The sequence below is a fragment of the Chiloscyllium punctatum genome, chromosome 10, assembly GCF_047496795.1.
Source record: "Chiloscyllium punctatum isolate Juve2018m chromosome 10, sChiPun1.3, whole genome shotgun sequence".
NCBI lineage: Eukaryota > Metazoa > Chordata > Chondrichthyes > Orectolobiformes > Hemiscylliidae > Chiloscyllium > Chiloscyllium punctatum.
Window position 1 is genome coordinate 60,050,700 of NC_092748.1, and position 16,344 is coordinate 60,067,043.

The following is a 16,344-nucleotide window of genomic DNA, read 5'->3' on the forward strand; positions in this document are numbered from 1 at the left end:
ACAATCAGTGTGAAAATGGCAGTATAACTAAAGCTGAACACAGATGTGCGGCCTGTGTTATTCAAAAGATTTAGGTAGTACAGGAACTATTTCATAATTGAACATAGATTATAGGTATAATCAAATCACGAACAGCTGTAACATATGGCATTTGCTGATCCCCAACAGGTGTCTGGCTGTGAAAGTTTTTTAAAAAATGCAAGTGATACATTAAAAACAAGATTCATATGGAAAACTCATATTTCACAAAACTGAAATCAAAATTGAATATTGTAATAAAAGTTCAATTACACTTAGTTTCAAGTATCTTTCTTATTCCCTAAACACATTTTGTTGATTGTGGTTGTATATGCAATGCACCCTCAAACAATTCATTTCCAAATGTTCCTACTTTCCCTTTTGACTGCAAGGTCATCCAAAGTCACATTAAATGTCTTGAAGTGATTGTTAACCAATCATTTCTGATTTCAAACCAGTCACATTACACTCACAGTAGAATAATGATTCTGGCAAGAAATCAGAGTACTTCTTGATTTATAAAGCAAAAACCAAGTAATCTTCATCTGCAAAACAATGTTTTATGCAGGAAGTCCTGCAAAATTGATAGTCTATGATCTCCACATCTCTATAAAATCATAGTCATTGTGGTTAAGGTTTTCATCCAACTGAGAACTACTTTTAGAACAAAACAAAAGTTAGTAAAAACCTCAACACATTTTAAGCCTGACAGTGCATTAACATTGGACTGAGATTTATACTTATTTTAGAAATAAGTGTTTCCTTTCTTTGGTTCCTTAAACATTAGTCAGAATTTACAATTAAGATAATTCAGTGCAAAACCTTCTGCCAGATGGGTGTATTTATAGACTTGAGAATGAGGGACATAAGTAAAGAGAACTAAGGAGCACAAATACAGACTTCTACGTTTAAACATTTTCTCCATTGAATTAAGCTATGGAGGAATTATTAGGTTTGGAGCAATTTGTTTGATTCCAAAACTGTAACTTTCCATCTTCCTTTCCTGAATTGAGTGGCTTTCAAGATGTTCCAGTTGAAATGACTGAAAAACAAGGACACACACTGAAACAATGATGCAGAGAAAATGCAAACACTTTATTCTTTTATTTGTTATTAGAATCTAAGCCAGCTGGTGAGATTGAAATAAAGGCACATATATCTTTTCTTCGGTTGAGTGATTTTACTGACTTCCTCAGTTTCACCCCTCTAATCCCACCCTAAGTGTCTTTGCTGTTCCTATTTACACGTGCTTAGATAATTAATTGCCACCTCCTGTTTCTCTTAACCTTAAATTAAGACATTAACAAACCTTACCAAATGTGATTAACAAGACATTAGCATCATTTTTCATAACAATCTAATTGAATATACAAACTTTGCCAAAGAATTTTTATCTCAAATGGAATGTATTAGTAATGAACACTGAACATCCTGGTTAAAGGTTAAATCTGAGAGTAATGAAAAATGTTCTCAGAAAGCATTTGTTCCTGGTAAGCATATCAAAAAAGAAGCTTAACAATTGGATGATTACATGAAATACAAAAATGATTTTAACACCCTCAGAAGGATGACAAGTCTGAGGTTAAACATTAACATTTTATGATGTTGCTCGGCAACAATAAAATAACTACAGATTGGTTTTATGCCATAATTTTGTTCAAGTGCTCTTTTCAGAAGGGTTCTATGGTTTTCAGGAGCTAATGAGATTTGCAGAATTGGGATGGAGCTTCAACGACTTCTCCCTTCTATCTTTCAACCATTTTATGACTTTTCTTCAGCCAAACCTTTGATTAATGCCTTCAAATAGAGTGACCTGCTGTGCTTGCTCATTTTTCTGAATACGTTGCTGGACCATGCATGGTTCTTGTTCCTGATTTCTATGGGTTCCAGTTGCAGTGTATAATGAGTAGAAGGTCTGTAATGGGGACAAAATCCTTGATCACATGAAAAGAAAGGAAACTTGGAGGTTATGACAATTCATGTCACTTTTGTACTACTACCACCAATAGCTCAAAGGCTACACTGGGATCATGAGAAAGGGAAATATCCATATAAAGAAATAACATAGACTCGTTTCAGTTTTAAGGAGTAATTTACCTGAACTGTTCAGTACTAATTGCTTATTTAGAATGTTTCTCAAAGAGTGTGTTTTGGTTTATTTCAAATTAGGTACTTCTGCAAATACAAAATGGTGAGAATTTGGAACAGAGTGACTAAAGCAACTGACACAGATGCATTTAACAGGATCCTAGTAAGCACATAAGGGAAAAACAATAGGAAAGCGATTAAGTAATTAATAGTGGGGGGATGCTAGTCTGGAATATTGGATAAAATTGTCTGTTTTCTGTCATAAATTCTTTGTTATTCAAGAAGGATTGAAATCAGGATCATAAGATTGTAGTTTCAGCCTCCTGACATCATTTCTATATTTTTGTATACCACCTGATGAAGGAGCAGCACTCCAAAAGCTAGTGCTTCCAATTAAACATGTTGGACCTGGTGTTTGTGATTTTAACTTTGTATTAATGCTCTCAAAACAAGCACAATACTTATTGTGCTGCAATATTGCGTTTTTGAATCCAAATTCTACCACATAGTGAAATTTAACTCAATAATTCTGGTAATTTGTGACACCAGGAAAATACTGTAAAAGCTTTTAGAGTGTATTAAAACCCAATTGGTTTTCTAATCTCCATTCGGAAACTGAACCTGTCACTCATGTATGTTTTGGCGATGTCACTCCAATCTAACTGTTTGTGGTTGGCTGCTAATAACCTCTAGAAGTGGCTTTCACCAATTTCTCAGACCAGCTGGGGACTGGCAATAACTGTGCCTTGTCTCTGTCACCTCTATCCAGAAAACAAATAACCACAAATGGCATAGTAAGTAATGGATTATAGCAGATTAAATCCCAGGGCTGTGCTATGTTGATTAACCTCAGCGAGAAGAGCAATCGGTGATGATAATTGGCTTCAATTTGACCCTTTCTTATCCAGTCCTGGTAGTGTGTGGTTGTGTGTGAGCTTCAGGTGAGGACAGGAATACATTAATGCATCATTTAGTTAAACATCCTGATAATATAATACATGAATAACTGTTTCTGAGATACCAGAGGGTTCTGGTTGCAAGTGGAACAAGCAAGTCAAATTTATTGAAAGAAAAGAAAGGAGGTTAATTTTACTTTAACCTATCATGCACAATAGCTTTATTTGAACAAACTTATTAATACTCAAATGAGCTGTCACCACGTGTGACAGCTGTATACTGAATGGTAGTTTAAAACAGTTGAAGAGAGTTTTCAAATGCATTAATTTGCTGAAGAAGCACATCTGAAACAATGTAGAAAGAAGATTTTGCGAGTAAATTACCAACATATCAATATTTATACCAGTAATTATACACAGTGTGTAGTTTAAAGGGAAACGCTTTGAATACTTCAATAGATCTGACTTTCACTTTTGCAACCGGCTCATGATGCTACAATCTCATCCACTCATTTGGACAGAGACCATGAGAGAATCTAAGGTTTTGTTTTCTCTCTGACTATTTTCATACAATCTGCTAAGAACATTACAGGGTTGTTACTTTAGCTACCTAGATTTTTTTTCCTTTATGACAATTTTTTTTTGTTCACTCATGGGACATAGGTGTCACTGTTTGGCCAGCATTTATTTTCCATAGCTAGTTGCCCTTGAGAAAGTGGTGATGAACTGCCTTCTTGAACCACTGCAGTCAATCTGCCTTAGGTTGACCTACAATGTTCTTAGTGAGGGAGTTCCAGGATGTTAACCCAGCAACTGAGAAGGAACAGCAATATACTTCTGAATCAGGACAGTAAGCAGCTTGGAGGGTAATGTGAAGTTGGTGGTGACACTAACATTTTCAGAACTGTAAGTAGGCACAATCTCTTACTAGTATGTCTGGTCTTGAGCGGCTATTTTGGTGATTCTTAAAGGGATTGCCACAGGCCTTTGTAAAATACAACCCAAAATGTTGGCCTGGCTATTTATAGGGAGTCAGACAGGGTTAAGCAGAAGGCTGGAGATGAGGTGATCCTGCCAGATTATTGTTTGGATCTCATAATTTCTTTTTGGTTCATTTCCCATCCTACATCTGGCCAAATGAATAGGCAGACCAGTAGCTAATACTGAACAGGACCATAAGGGAACACAACCGACCATAAGGGAACACAACCGACCATAAGGGAACACAGCTAGAGACACTTATGGACAGTCCTTGGTAATCAGGAAAGTGGAGAGAAACCGTGATTAAGTGGGGAGTGGAGACAAGCCATAATCAGAGGCAGGGAGAAAAGCTGCAATGTGGATACGACAGGAGGAATCCCAATCAAGGGCAGGAAAGGAATCAAAGATGGGCAAGATCTAAGACTTCTATTATCGATCAGAGCAGGTCTACCATTCTTCAGAGCCCAAAAGAAGTGTTGACAAAGAAAATTATTCTCTGCAATACCAGAAGCTGTTGTTCCCCTTCTATTTGTCAGGTTTTCTGCCTGCTGAGAAATGGGGAGCCTAGTCCAATTATGTTAAGAAAATATTTCACCTCACCACAAGGTGTTTGGGTGTCATGTTCATATAGAGTGTTGGGGGAGGTGCATTTTGCATTCAATTCTTTAACACACTTGATCCTCTCCCGCCATTGTCAGAAGATAATACTGAGGTCATTCATTTTTGTGGAGTCAGAAGCAGGATACTTTTAGGCCCCAAATTGCTTCCCTTCCCACACAATGTCAAACAAAGTTGGTTAGGCCTGCATTCTAAATTACATTAGGATATCTGCTTGGTACCTCCAGCTCTCCTGAATTAAGCTGATGCAGGCCAAAGGCAAATTTAGTTCAGTTTTCTGGCCTTTCTTTTCTGATACTCGAACCTGTATACTGCTAGTTTTTGTGTGCTTTGGTGTATTAATGAGTTTAGGCCCAATAGAATAAACCAAGACCATTAGATGCAAACAAATGGTATTAGGATTCCAAAGGCAAGACTTTATCTCAAACAGGAATTAAAATATTAGCTTTTACATCCAAAGTTTCCATGAAAGATGTGCAAGTGTGTATAACTGGATAAGAGATTTTAGTCACATCACTTTTAGTCTGAATATTTCATTAGGGTCTGTAAATGTTTAAACATGTCTTCAGTCATATTTATGCACATATAATTGAAATCAAATGTATTTTCCAAATTCAATGGATTTATGCTATCTTCTGTCTTAACTTGGTTTATAACTTAAATTCCTTCACTGCAAAGAACAAAACAATTAAACCAATCTTTTCTTAATGCCTAACAACTTACAGTTAATTTTTGATGGTGGCGTGCGGTGATGTTACATGATTTAACCAAATGCAGTGGAGTAAGCAACTTATTTGAGATTTTGTAGACTTTTCCTTCACGTGGGATGGATCTGAACTGAATGTAATTTTTTATGTTTTCTAAAATGGCTGCACAGATTTAATTCATGCCCTTGGCAATTTTAAATTACCAACCCATATTATACACATAGTTATCTGCTCCTACACAAAAAGGCAACAAAAGAAAACATCTTTTATTTGGAACCAAAGTGCTTAGAATTCCCTAGTTTCAAGCCAGAGTAGTGTTTTACCTCAAAATGTTATGCTTATTTAATAAAATAATTCAATATATGTATCTTAAGTATTGCACTGAAGTTGCAACTGCAAAACTCGGTAGACTACAGTCAATGTGCAGAAAATCACCATGATATCAATGTAATTTGGGAAATATAAATTAATTTTTAACTCAAAATCCCTTCAGATTATATATAATAGCATATTTATAGAAAATTAGTTCTTCACTTTGCTAGAAAATATCAGGAGCTATCTACCAAGTGCAATGGTATGATTAGACAGTTAAACTGCCAAATAAATCTAGCAGTGTCTGTCATGAAACATTATATTTTCTTTTGTTCTTCCATTCTGTTTCAATACATTTTTGATTTTTTAAATTTGCTTTAATTTTTACAGAAGCTATTTTCTCAGTATTTCGTCATGAGTCAATCTGTATCTTTATATAGATTGAGTGAAATCCATGGGTCTATGAAAATACAACACAATTTTGAATTAATGTATTTTGCTGTACAGTAGTGGGATGAGTAAATTCTTCTGATTATGACATGATTCCTGGTTGCAGTTAGAATACAGAACATAGAACATTACAGGGAGTACAGGCCCTTCAGCCCTCGATGTTGCGCCGACCTGTGAAATTAATCTGATACCCATCCAACCTACACCATTCCATTATTATCCAAATGTATGTCCAATACTCATCTAAATGCCCTTAATGTTGGCGAGTCTGCTACGGTTGCTGGCAGGCCGTTCCATGCCCCTAATACTCCCTGATATCTGTCCTAAATCTATCACCCCCAATTTAAAGCTATGTCCCCTCGTGTTAACCATCACCATCCAAGGAAAAAGGCTCTCACTGTCCACCCTATCTAACTTTCTGATTATCTTATACGTCTTGATTAAGTCACCTCTTAACTTTCTTCTCGCCAATGAAAACAGCCTCAGTTCCCTCAGCTTTTCCTCATAAGACTTTCCTTCCATACCAGGCAATGTCTTAGTAAATCTCCTCTGAACCCTTTCCAAAGCTTCCACATCCTTCCTATAATGCTGTAACCAGAACTGTACGTAATATTCCAGATGCAGCTTTACCAGTGTCTTGTACAGCTGAAGCATGACCACATGGCTCCGAAACTCAATACCCCTACCAATAAACACCAACACACCATATGCCTTCTTAACAATCCTATCAACCTGAGTGGCAGCTTTCAGGGATTTATGCACCTGGACACCGAGATCTCTCTGTTCATCTACACTGCCAAGAATTTTACTATTAGCCAAATACTCTGCATTCCTGTTACTTATTCCGAAGTGAACTACCTCACACTTTTCCGCATTAAACTCCATTTGCCATTTCTCAGCCCAGCTCTGCAGCTTATCTATTGCCCTCTGTAACCCACAACATTCTTCAGCACTATCCACAACTCTGCCTGTCTTAGTGTCATCCACAAATTTACTAGCCCATCCTTCCACGCCAACATCCAGATCATTTATAAAAATGACAAACAGCAGTGGCCCTCAAACAGATCCTTTTGGCACATCACTAGTAACTGAGTTCCAGGATTAACATTTCCCATCAACCTCCACTCTCTATCTTCTTTCAGCTAGCCAATTTCTGATCCAGTTGTGAAAGTAAAAGTGGCTGCTTTGTGAGGATATTCATTTGCCATTGGAAGGGAAGGAAATTGACTCTTATAGCATCCTGTGAACTTACACAGGAGTAGAAGTGGCAGATTTTTGGAAGCAACTTGGGGATCATCCTGATCACTGAGAATGAATTATTTCAGTGAACATGATTCGGAGATGCCGGTGTTGGACTGGGGTGTACAAAGTTAAAAATCACACAACACCAGGTTATAGTCCAACAGGTTTAATTGGAAGCACACTAGCTTTCGGAGCGATGCACAATCACCTGATGAAGGAGCGTTGCTCCGAAAGCTAGTGTGCTTCCAATTAAACCTGTTGGACTATAACCTGGTGTTGTGTGATTTTTAACTTATTTCAGTGAGACCTCCTTCCTTTTCAATCCATATGAGGTGGCTTAAATGATGCTGCTTGGAGTGACTATACTGAACAATGTTTTGGGATTATCAAAATGATTCCAAATCATATTGTTCATCGTGCATTGTACACCAACTTTAATATTACAATGAAACATTGTGCACTCCAGTACACCTCTTAAATTGATGTATAAACAGTAATTCATACAATTAAGCAAAGAAGGCATTTAATATGCTTTCCTTTATTGATCAGAACATTGAATTTAGGAGTTGGGAGGTCATGTTGCGGTTGTACAGGACATTGGTTAGGCCATTTTTGGAATATTGTGTGCAATTCTGGTCTCTCTCCTATAGGAAAGATGTAGTGAAACATAGAGTCATAGTGAGACTTGAAATGGTTCAGAAAAGATTTACAAGGATGTTGCCAGGGTTGGAGGGCATGAGCTATAGGGTGAGGCTGAGTAGGCTGGGGCTATTTTCAATGGAGCATTGGAGGCTGAGGAGTGACCCTTTGGATGGTGTACAAAATCATGAGGGACATGCATAGGTTAAATAGACAGCCAGATAAAGTGGTGGAGCACTGGTACAGTTACAACATTTAAATCACATCTGGATGGGAAGGGTTTAGACCGATATGGGCCAAGTGCTGGCAAATGGGACTAGATTCATTTATGGTCGGCATGGATGAGTTGGAGCGAACAGTCTGTTTCCGTGCTGTACATCTTTATGAATCTATGTCAGATAAAGCAGTTGGGGATTTTATATCCAAACTGCTGATTTTACACATAAGTGTTTTCTGTAGTTAGGATTCAAACTAAGTGAAATGAAGATTATTCTGTAACTTTTAAATAAAATTCTAATTGGATATTCCTTTTAGAGGTAATGCTGGAAATCCATTTAATCACTGATTAGTTCTACAACCTGACTTATGTATGTGCATTCCACATATGATTGTATCAAGTCATGCTTGTCATGCTAAAATAACTACAAATTGATTTGAAATAGCAGGAAATAGGACCAGCCCTTACAAAAGCAAGTCTAAGTTGATTTCCTGAATCCAAATTCATGAAAACAATTTATTCCATTCAAATTCTGAAGTATAAGAGCAAATTAAAAATGTAATGATTCACTTAGCTAGTCAACATGTACTATTGTATCATGTACTATTGTATGCATATGATGACTGATAGTGTGTCACTTAACGTATTTAAAATGACCCACAATTTTCACCAACCTTACTGACATAGATATAGATTGATTCCATAAGTAATTAGTGTTTATAAAAGCCTGTACTCTTATTGTATAGTAAAAAGCAAAATAAAATGCCTTGAAGTAGAATGGAGGAACAGCAATCCGCTTTCACATTTTCTTTGCTGTGGCAAGAAAGTTCAGATTCCATATTAAACATTGCATTTGGAATAGGAATATATTTTCTATACTTCCATGCACTTACCTTAGGAAATTTATTGTGCCAATAATTTTTGTGTTGATGGTTCGAATCCTGATGTTTTTTCATGTGAATTAGCCTAAAAGTATTATGGATTATATCTATTGGTAGAACATATATATAGTTTTTAGCAAGCTGTCAAAGGTGTTACAACTTCATTATTAGTCTTATTTTAGATTTCCAATATAATTTATAGTAGAAGTGAATGAATGAATTGTAACACAACATTCTTACAAAATTATTTTAAAATTATTTATTAAAATTGAATATAGTGGAGTCAGAAAATTCTTGAACTCTTGTCAAAGTATTTTTAGTTTATCTTTAAAGATGAGCTACCAAATGATTTTGTTTCTCTTCTTTCCTCAGATCAACTTTTACCCATTTGCATTTGAAGCCAAGCCACATGAGCAAATTGTGCGTTAGATGTTTATGTAAGCTTGAACAGTTATCATGCAATTATTGTATTGAATAGTAGGTAAACTGATGATTTTTGTGATAAATATTATGCTTTCATTTGGTGTTGAATTGGAATCCAGGGCCACATGCTACTCATTTTGTGCCACTCATATAGAAGTAGTTTATTACTAACACTATTTGTAACATGGGGTCAGTAATGAATCCCATAATTCAAAACACTAAATTTTTGTCTCATTTTGTGGTAACTTTGGATGATAACAAAATACATTTAGAATCTATTTTCTTGTTGAATTTCATCACTTGGTGTATGCTAAGATCAAATGCATTGTCTATCCTATTCATATGGTAATCAAATCTGAACTACTTTTACGAAGCATTTTTGATTGAAATTAAACTTTGTGCAACAAATGTTCAAAGATTTTAATGTCAATAGTCATGTTTGTTATTAAATTGAAACATGCCTTGATTTACTCACCAGGTGAGTGATTTACTTTAATTAGCATGATGTGATGTAAAATATGTTGGCCGTCTCAGAGCATATTAGCATTGAACTTGAATTATAGTATTATTCCAATGAGTATGCGTTTGTAGTCTATCGATGGTGTGAAAGCTAATCAATGTTTCAATAACAGCATCCAGTTCAATAAAATGATATATGCAATGATATCTAGTTTTCTATTCATTTGAATTTTTATATCGATAGTGCCACATTTGCCGGATTAGTTGTGCTATTCCTGATTTAGTTCTATCAAATATTCAATTCAATTTTCCAAATCGGCAAGCAGGTCTTATTAAGATATTTCTAGAGGCACAAATCGTATGATAGAAGGCCAATTTAACTACATAACACTAAAAAAAAGCTTAGACTTAAACACCCAGGTCTTGCTCATTTTTCTTTCGAGGAACAATCTATCCAAGCAAATCGCAACTATTAAATTAAAATGTAACTAATATCATTTTTAAAAATAATCAAGCTTCCTACGAAGTTTAAATATTATTTTAGTTTGGTCTTGCGGTAACTACACCCTGAAATTTCATTAACCCATAAACAAATATAATAGCTGATTGTGTTTTACTGCCATGATCTTGTGAAGCTGCTTATGCGAAACTAGTTTGTGAAATCGGAAAAGGCAAGATGCTTTGTGTTTGAAGATACTTTAAAATAATTTTCACTGTACATCCCTTAAACGTTAGTGGCACCATTTTTTTGGAATTCAATTTCGTATTCATGCCCTCATAGCACTTCATGTGTAGCACGTTTTAAAATAATAAAGAACAAGTGAGCAAAACCCAAGTTAAATGCATTAACTTGACAGTACCCTGGCACAGCGTGAAACTCCCATCTTACCACGACTGATTCTGGAGCCGTGGGAGAGGACTTGGCGCTTTAATCCCTTCAAAAGAGCCGCCCTTTTAAAACTATGCAAGTCTCAAAAGTCTTTGAGAGGACACCGATTGTTGCTACAGGAAAGGATGATAAAGATCTCTGTGTGTTATCGTTTAGAAGGATTTCGTTTGCAATGTGAATACAATTGAAGTTAACGACAGCTGTCAGTATCATGTTACCTGAAGGAAGACTTCGTAGTTTTTTTAAAAAAGAACACTTTTTAAGTTAACCTAACATGTGCGTCTCAGCTTGTTTCTTGAACGTTAGTAACCAGTTCATATTTAAATCTCTGTATGTACCACAAGGCTAACACCATGACCCATGACAACATCAGTGTATAGTGTCCTTTTTAGACCAATCCGCAGATTACCTATCTCCAGCCAATGTAGATTACCAGCACGCCCCATTAAAATAAATTTAAGTATGATTTCTGGTTTAACTGGTTTAATTTGTTAAAAAAGAATTGATGAATGAGACTACCCAATTAAATGGATGCGTCCAAATTATTTCCACTAATTAAACCGCTGGTTTTGGTTGATATACTAAATAGATAGCAAGCTTATGGGGTTACACGTATTTTTTTGTTTGATCTCATCATGATAACTAGCATAATTAAGTCGACTTGACAAATTATGCAAATATGCATTATATTTTGCTTCTGTGAAGATATCAACTAGTGACTCCGCTGCAAACGTTGGATTGGAGTGTTTGAAAAGCTGCTTAAGGCGGAGATCAGGCGGAGAAGAGTGAAATTGTTTCCACTTTCCTTGAACCGAGCTGCTCCGCCTCCGCAGTCTTTCACATTGCCACCACTTTAAGGGACTTAACAGAGCTATCAACAGCCTTCACGTTCAGCCTCTGATCTCTCCAGTCGGGGACTCAAAACTTCACGCTTTTGCCGTTCCAATACAGTGACCATTTTAGCGAGCAGGACAGACAAAGTTTTCGAGAGTTATACATTTCTCTCGTTACCGTTACACTGTTTTGATTCAGTGGTATTAAAACTTATGCTTTCATTTAGTTAAACTATTGAAATACAGACGCTACAATGGGTTAAATTTGGTACAGGAATAAATCATCCTTTCCGTTGGCTTGAAGCAAATGACTTGGACTTATTATGGTGTGTTGAATATGTCTGGTAGGCACTGTGTAGTTTAATGTGTCTATTGACAATATGGTTATGAACGGCGAGATGTTATTCACTTTGTTACATATTTCCAGTACAATGACACCTTTATAAAACTGGAGGCGAGGGGGTGTGTATGTTCCTGTTCCAACGCAGATAAAAGTGGCATTGTACTTTAAATTTCTCTAAAGGGTTCTTCCTTTTCAGATGTTTGGTCGACATGTCTTTAATATTGTATATCTCGGCAATGTTATTAAACTTTTCTCAAGTCAGCAAGCAACTCCTTCAGACTCAAAGCAAAACCATCCTGTTCGTGATGCCGTGTCGACCGATTCATCTCCAATTGCTTTTATTTGCTAAAAGTCATCAACGCAATAATGTTGGGAGAGATTTGAAGAAGATAACAAAGGCATATTGTCACTTAGGGCTGTGCAACAAATCCTTAATTACAAAAAAAATCATATGACTTAAACATCCAATGCAATGGTCTCCTGGCGGCAGCCGTGCTTTGATCACGTAAATCCAATTATTTGTGTATATACATTTCCCACATAGTGATTACTTCATTAATTGTCCCGCCTTTATCTCCTCCTTTACCATCCCCCCTAATAATCAGTTCTTTTATACATACCAACAAACACGCCATAGGAGCTTTGTGTATTCAAAGGATTTGGTTTCCCTTCTGAAAGACCCGCTATTCTTTGATGATTGGGCAGCGGCAAACTTCAAAGCCATCAATCTTTCTCCTGACTGGCTGGCGGTCTACCAAAGTCTTATCAAATTCTAAGAAAGTGATCCCTCCACCACAGATATTCCAAGGATATCGCCGAATAGCAGCAGGAGGAAAGAAAGCTCTCTATGCGACTGATTCCCTTTAGTACAACTTGAAACCTTGAATCGAGTCTCCCTTTCAACAATTTATACAGGGGATGGCTGCTGTGGCTGTTCTACGCAATGATTCTTTGCAAGCTTTTCTCCAGGTTCGTACTTTTCACCATTTATTAAGTTTTGTTACAACAGAACGGGTCTTTTGTTTTGAAACGTATACGAAGTACTTCCCACACAAAGTTGTATCAGGATTTGAACAGAGTTTGAACCCTTGCTGCTAAGTTTCAATTGATTAGAACTTTTTTTCTTTCCCCTCTTGTTTCACTACTCAGGATCGTACGCCAAATTCTTCTCCGGAGTCCGCCAAGCAGTCTCCACTGGCCCTCTTAGCTGCAACATGCAACCGAATCGGGCAGACTGGGTCAACGCACACTGATCTTTTCCAGGTCCCTTACGATCCAACCCTGAGTTCCCCGTCCCGCATTTTTCACCCTTGGAGTAACGAGATCCCGGCTAACCCAGGGGGAATCTCATCTCACTCCAGTTTAACTTTAACTCCTCCGAAGGTTCATCAGCTACCGCCTCATATCCAGGCGTCCTATGGGTCTCATGAACTTCCTCTAACTCCGCCGGCAGAGCCGTCGTACCCGTTTGAGCTCTCCCCCGTCAAAATGTTGCCTTCATCAATGCAGACCTTAGCTTCAAGCTGCCAGCCAACCTACGTCCCTGCGGTCAACTATGGTACGCCGACTCCTATCAGTTCAGCAATGTCAGGCTTTGTCCCAGCTGGATCCCCTCTACTTTCTCATCAACACAGGCATGTGTCACCCAACCAAGTGGAGGACATCCCGTGGTGGAGCATACAGCAGAGTAGCAGCGCAAGCCACCCCTCAACCATTGCACCTCATCGTTTCCCTCTCCAACGATCCTTGGTTTTGGGTCACTCAGACTTTGCCCAGTATCAAACCCAGATCGCGGCTCTTCTCCACACGAAATCTCCTCTGGCTACTGCCAGGAGGTGCAGAAGGTGCCGCTGTCCCAATTGCCAATCTTCGAGCAGCGGGGATGAGCCCGGCAAGAAGAAACAGCACATTTGTCACATTCCGGGGTGCGGGAAGGTTTACGGCAAGACGTCTCACCTGAAGGCTCACCTGCGGTGGCACACTGGCGAGAGGCCCTTCGTCTGCAACTGGTTGTTCTGTGGCAAAAGTTTCACTCGATCAGACGAGCTCCAGAGGCATCTGAGGACTCACACTGGGGAGAAACGGTTCGCCTGCCCAGAATGTGGCAAGAGATTTATGAGAAGCGACCATCTGGCGAAGCACGTTAAAACTCACCAAAACAAAAAAACAAAACTTAGCGTGGAAAATGTGAAAAGGGAAGACGGGATTATGCCAGGACACAACTGAATAGTGGGGGTGGGGCACTGAAACAGGACTGTGTGGGCTGTTGATGCAACTAATAGCTTTTGGTGGTGCAATATCCTTGAAAAAAAAAGAATATTTTAAGTGAAAGGAAGGTATTTCTGTAAATACTTTCTAATAACATGCTTCAGTTAATTTCACAATTGGTCGCTATGCTTCGTTACGAAGTTGTATATATTTATAGGGACGTTAAATAACACAAGTTCTTTAACTTGAGGATTTCAACGGCGTCTTCGGTGAAAGATAAGAACTGCTGTGCATAGAGTATTTAATAGCTTTGATTTGAATGAAAGTGTTTTGCCTTTATCCAAGCTCAATGGGGAGTTCTAGCATGCTTTTTAAACTCCACACTCTTGTAAACTGAAACGACCTTTTACTGTGTGAAAATAAAAAAAAAGTCCGTTTGGCTTAAATTAAACTACTCCCTGCTGGGTCAGTCTGACTTGATCTTTTCTTGTCTTTGCTCTTTAAAAGAGTTTCATATCAACAGGAATTATTCAGGGTGCGCGAAGTTATTTTTATGAACGTGTTCTCAAAGGGTGAAAATCCTAAAAACCAGATATTTTTAAGCATAGGCAGTGTGCACAGGCGTTTTGTATTCTGAACTGATTCATTTGAAGTAATTTTACACATCTTATCCATTTTTACATAGCTCATATTTACGTTTATATTTCCTTTGAAGCTGTTCACGAGTCAAAAAATGGAAAATTGTTTATCCAGGGCTATGATTCAAGTTTTGATTACAGAATGTCAATTGGAACAACCGTATTAACTTGGGGAAACACTGGGTTTAAATAGTTGGTGATGGATTTAGTGAATGTTTTATATATGGGTCTAGTCTTGCTCACGGCTTTAACTTTCAAGGTAAGCAAAACTTTTTTTTGTCTATAGGTTGGACAAATGAAAATATTCGCATTTTCCTCACCAAGTTAATGCTCAACAGTTAAAAGTGTGAGGTTGTTAAACAAAAATCTTTTTTGAATCACAGCCTAATTCAATTTGCACTACTATTCAAATGCTGTGCAATTTTGCGTATGGAGGTTACACATGGTCTAGTAGTAAAATGAAATTGTCATCCACTTAAAAGAGGTGCACATTTATTCATCACTGGATGTATCAGTCATTGTTTAAAGATCCCTTCAAATAGGCGCACAATGTCTACCTTCTGTGGCACTATTTACTCAATAGGTTATAACGTGTGGAGGCCAAGAGTTTTAAGATTTCAGTTTTTATTGTTGATTTTTGAGGAAAAAGTAACCCCAGTTAGGCGCAGGAAGAAAGCAGGGTAACTGCATGAAATCTATGGAAGCTAAATTTAAGATTTGCCAGTTATCTTTACACTTAGATAAGTAATTTGAAGGATTAATGCAATATATTTAAACTAAAGTTTACTTTTCTTTCAACTTTACATGCATCTATGTTTCCCCTAAAATACTTCTATTTAACTTTAAAATTATTGATGTCCCTTTTACAGGAAGCTTGCTGGTCTAAATGTGACAAGGATGCATAGGTTTAATTGGCTTTGCAATTTGCCTTTCAAGAGTCGCATTATGGAGAAAACCATATGCGGTTAAATCGTCCATCTCTGTTTAACATCGAAAAATGACCAACATCGAATACAATTTGCTTTTGGCTACACTGAAGAGCTGTCAGCAGATTAACGTGAACGTTATGAGAAACGCAGTGATTATTAAGACAATTAAAACGGATTTTTAGACAGAATTGTATAGGTTGGACATGATCAGCCATATTGTCTGAAAACACGTTTTACTGCTGGATTGCATTGATGGTGTCTGAGAAGTTATTTCTACTAAAGTTCTATGTGAGCAGAAGTCGTATCGTGTAAAGAGAATGGCAACATATTCATAACTTTATAAAGCTTAACGTGATGATTAAGGTTATTCAATGACAGGTAACTGAACATTTTAAAAATCCTTTCCGCCTAAGTATGGTTACATGAGATGTTTTACAGAAAACTGAATTAAGTTTGTGTTTGCGAACTGTTTCACGTTCAAGTAAAAATGCGTGCTAACGATGAGAAATTGTCTGATCCAGTTTAGTACACCTAAAATAATCCGCACTTTCAGGTAAATGCACAATATCAATA

At 37.3% G+C, this 16,344-nt stretch overlaps 2 protein-coding genes across 7 annotated transcripts in view; both read left to right on the forward strand.

The window, feature by feature from the left end:
* The window catches only part of myo3b (myosin IIIB), a 586,128-nt gene extending 576,000 nt beyond the window's left edge, over positions 1–10,128 (forward strand). For all 6 annotated transcript variants that reach the window (XM_072579295.1, XM_072579293.1, XM_072579296.1 and 3 more), the window contains one exon: positions 9,422–10,128. The gene's annotated coding sequence lies outside the window, so the exon portion shown is untranslated. The remainder of the gene's footprint in view (positions 1–9,421) is intronic.
* Positions 10,129–12,657: 2,529 nt separating this feature from the next.
* sp5a (Sp5 transcription factor a) lies at positions 12,658–14,679 on the forward strand. The gene is made up of 2 exons (XM_072579304.1): positions 12,658–12,965; positions 13,146–14,679. Exons 1-2 carry the CDS (start codon positions 12,915–12,917, stop codon positions 14,220–14,222), a joined length of 1,128 nt encoding a protein of 375 aa, XP_072435405.1. The 5' UTR covers positions 12,658–12,914; the 3' UTR covers positions 14,223–14,679.
* Positions 14,680–16,344: the final 1,665 nt, after the last annotated feature.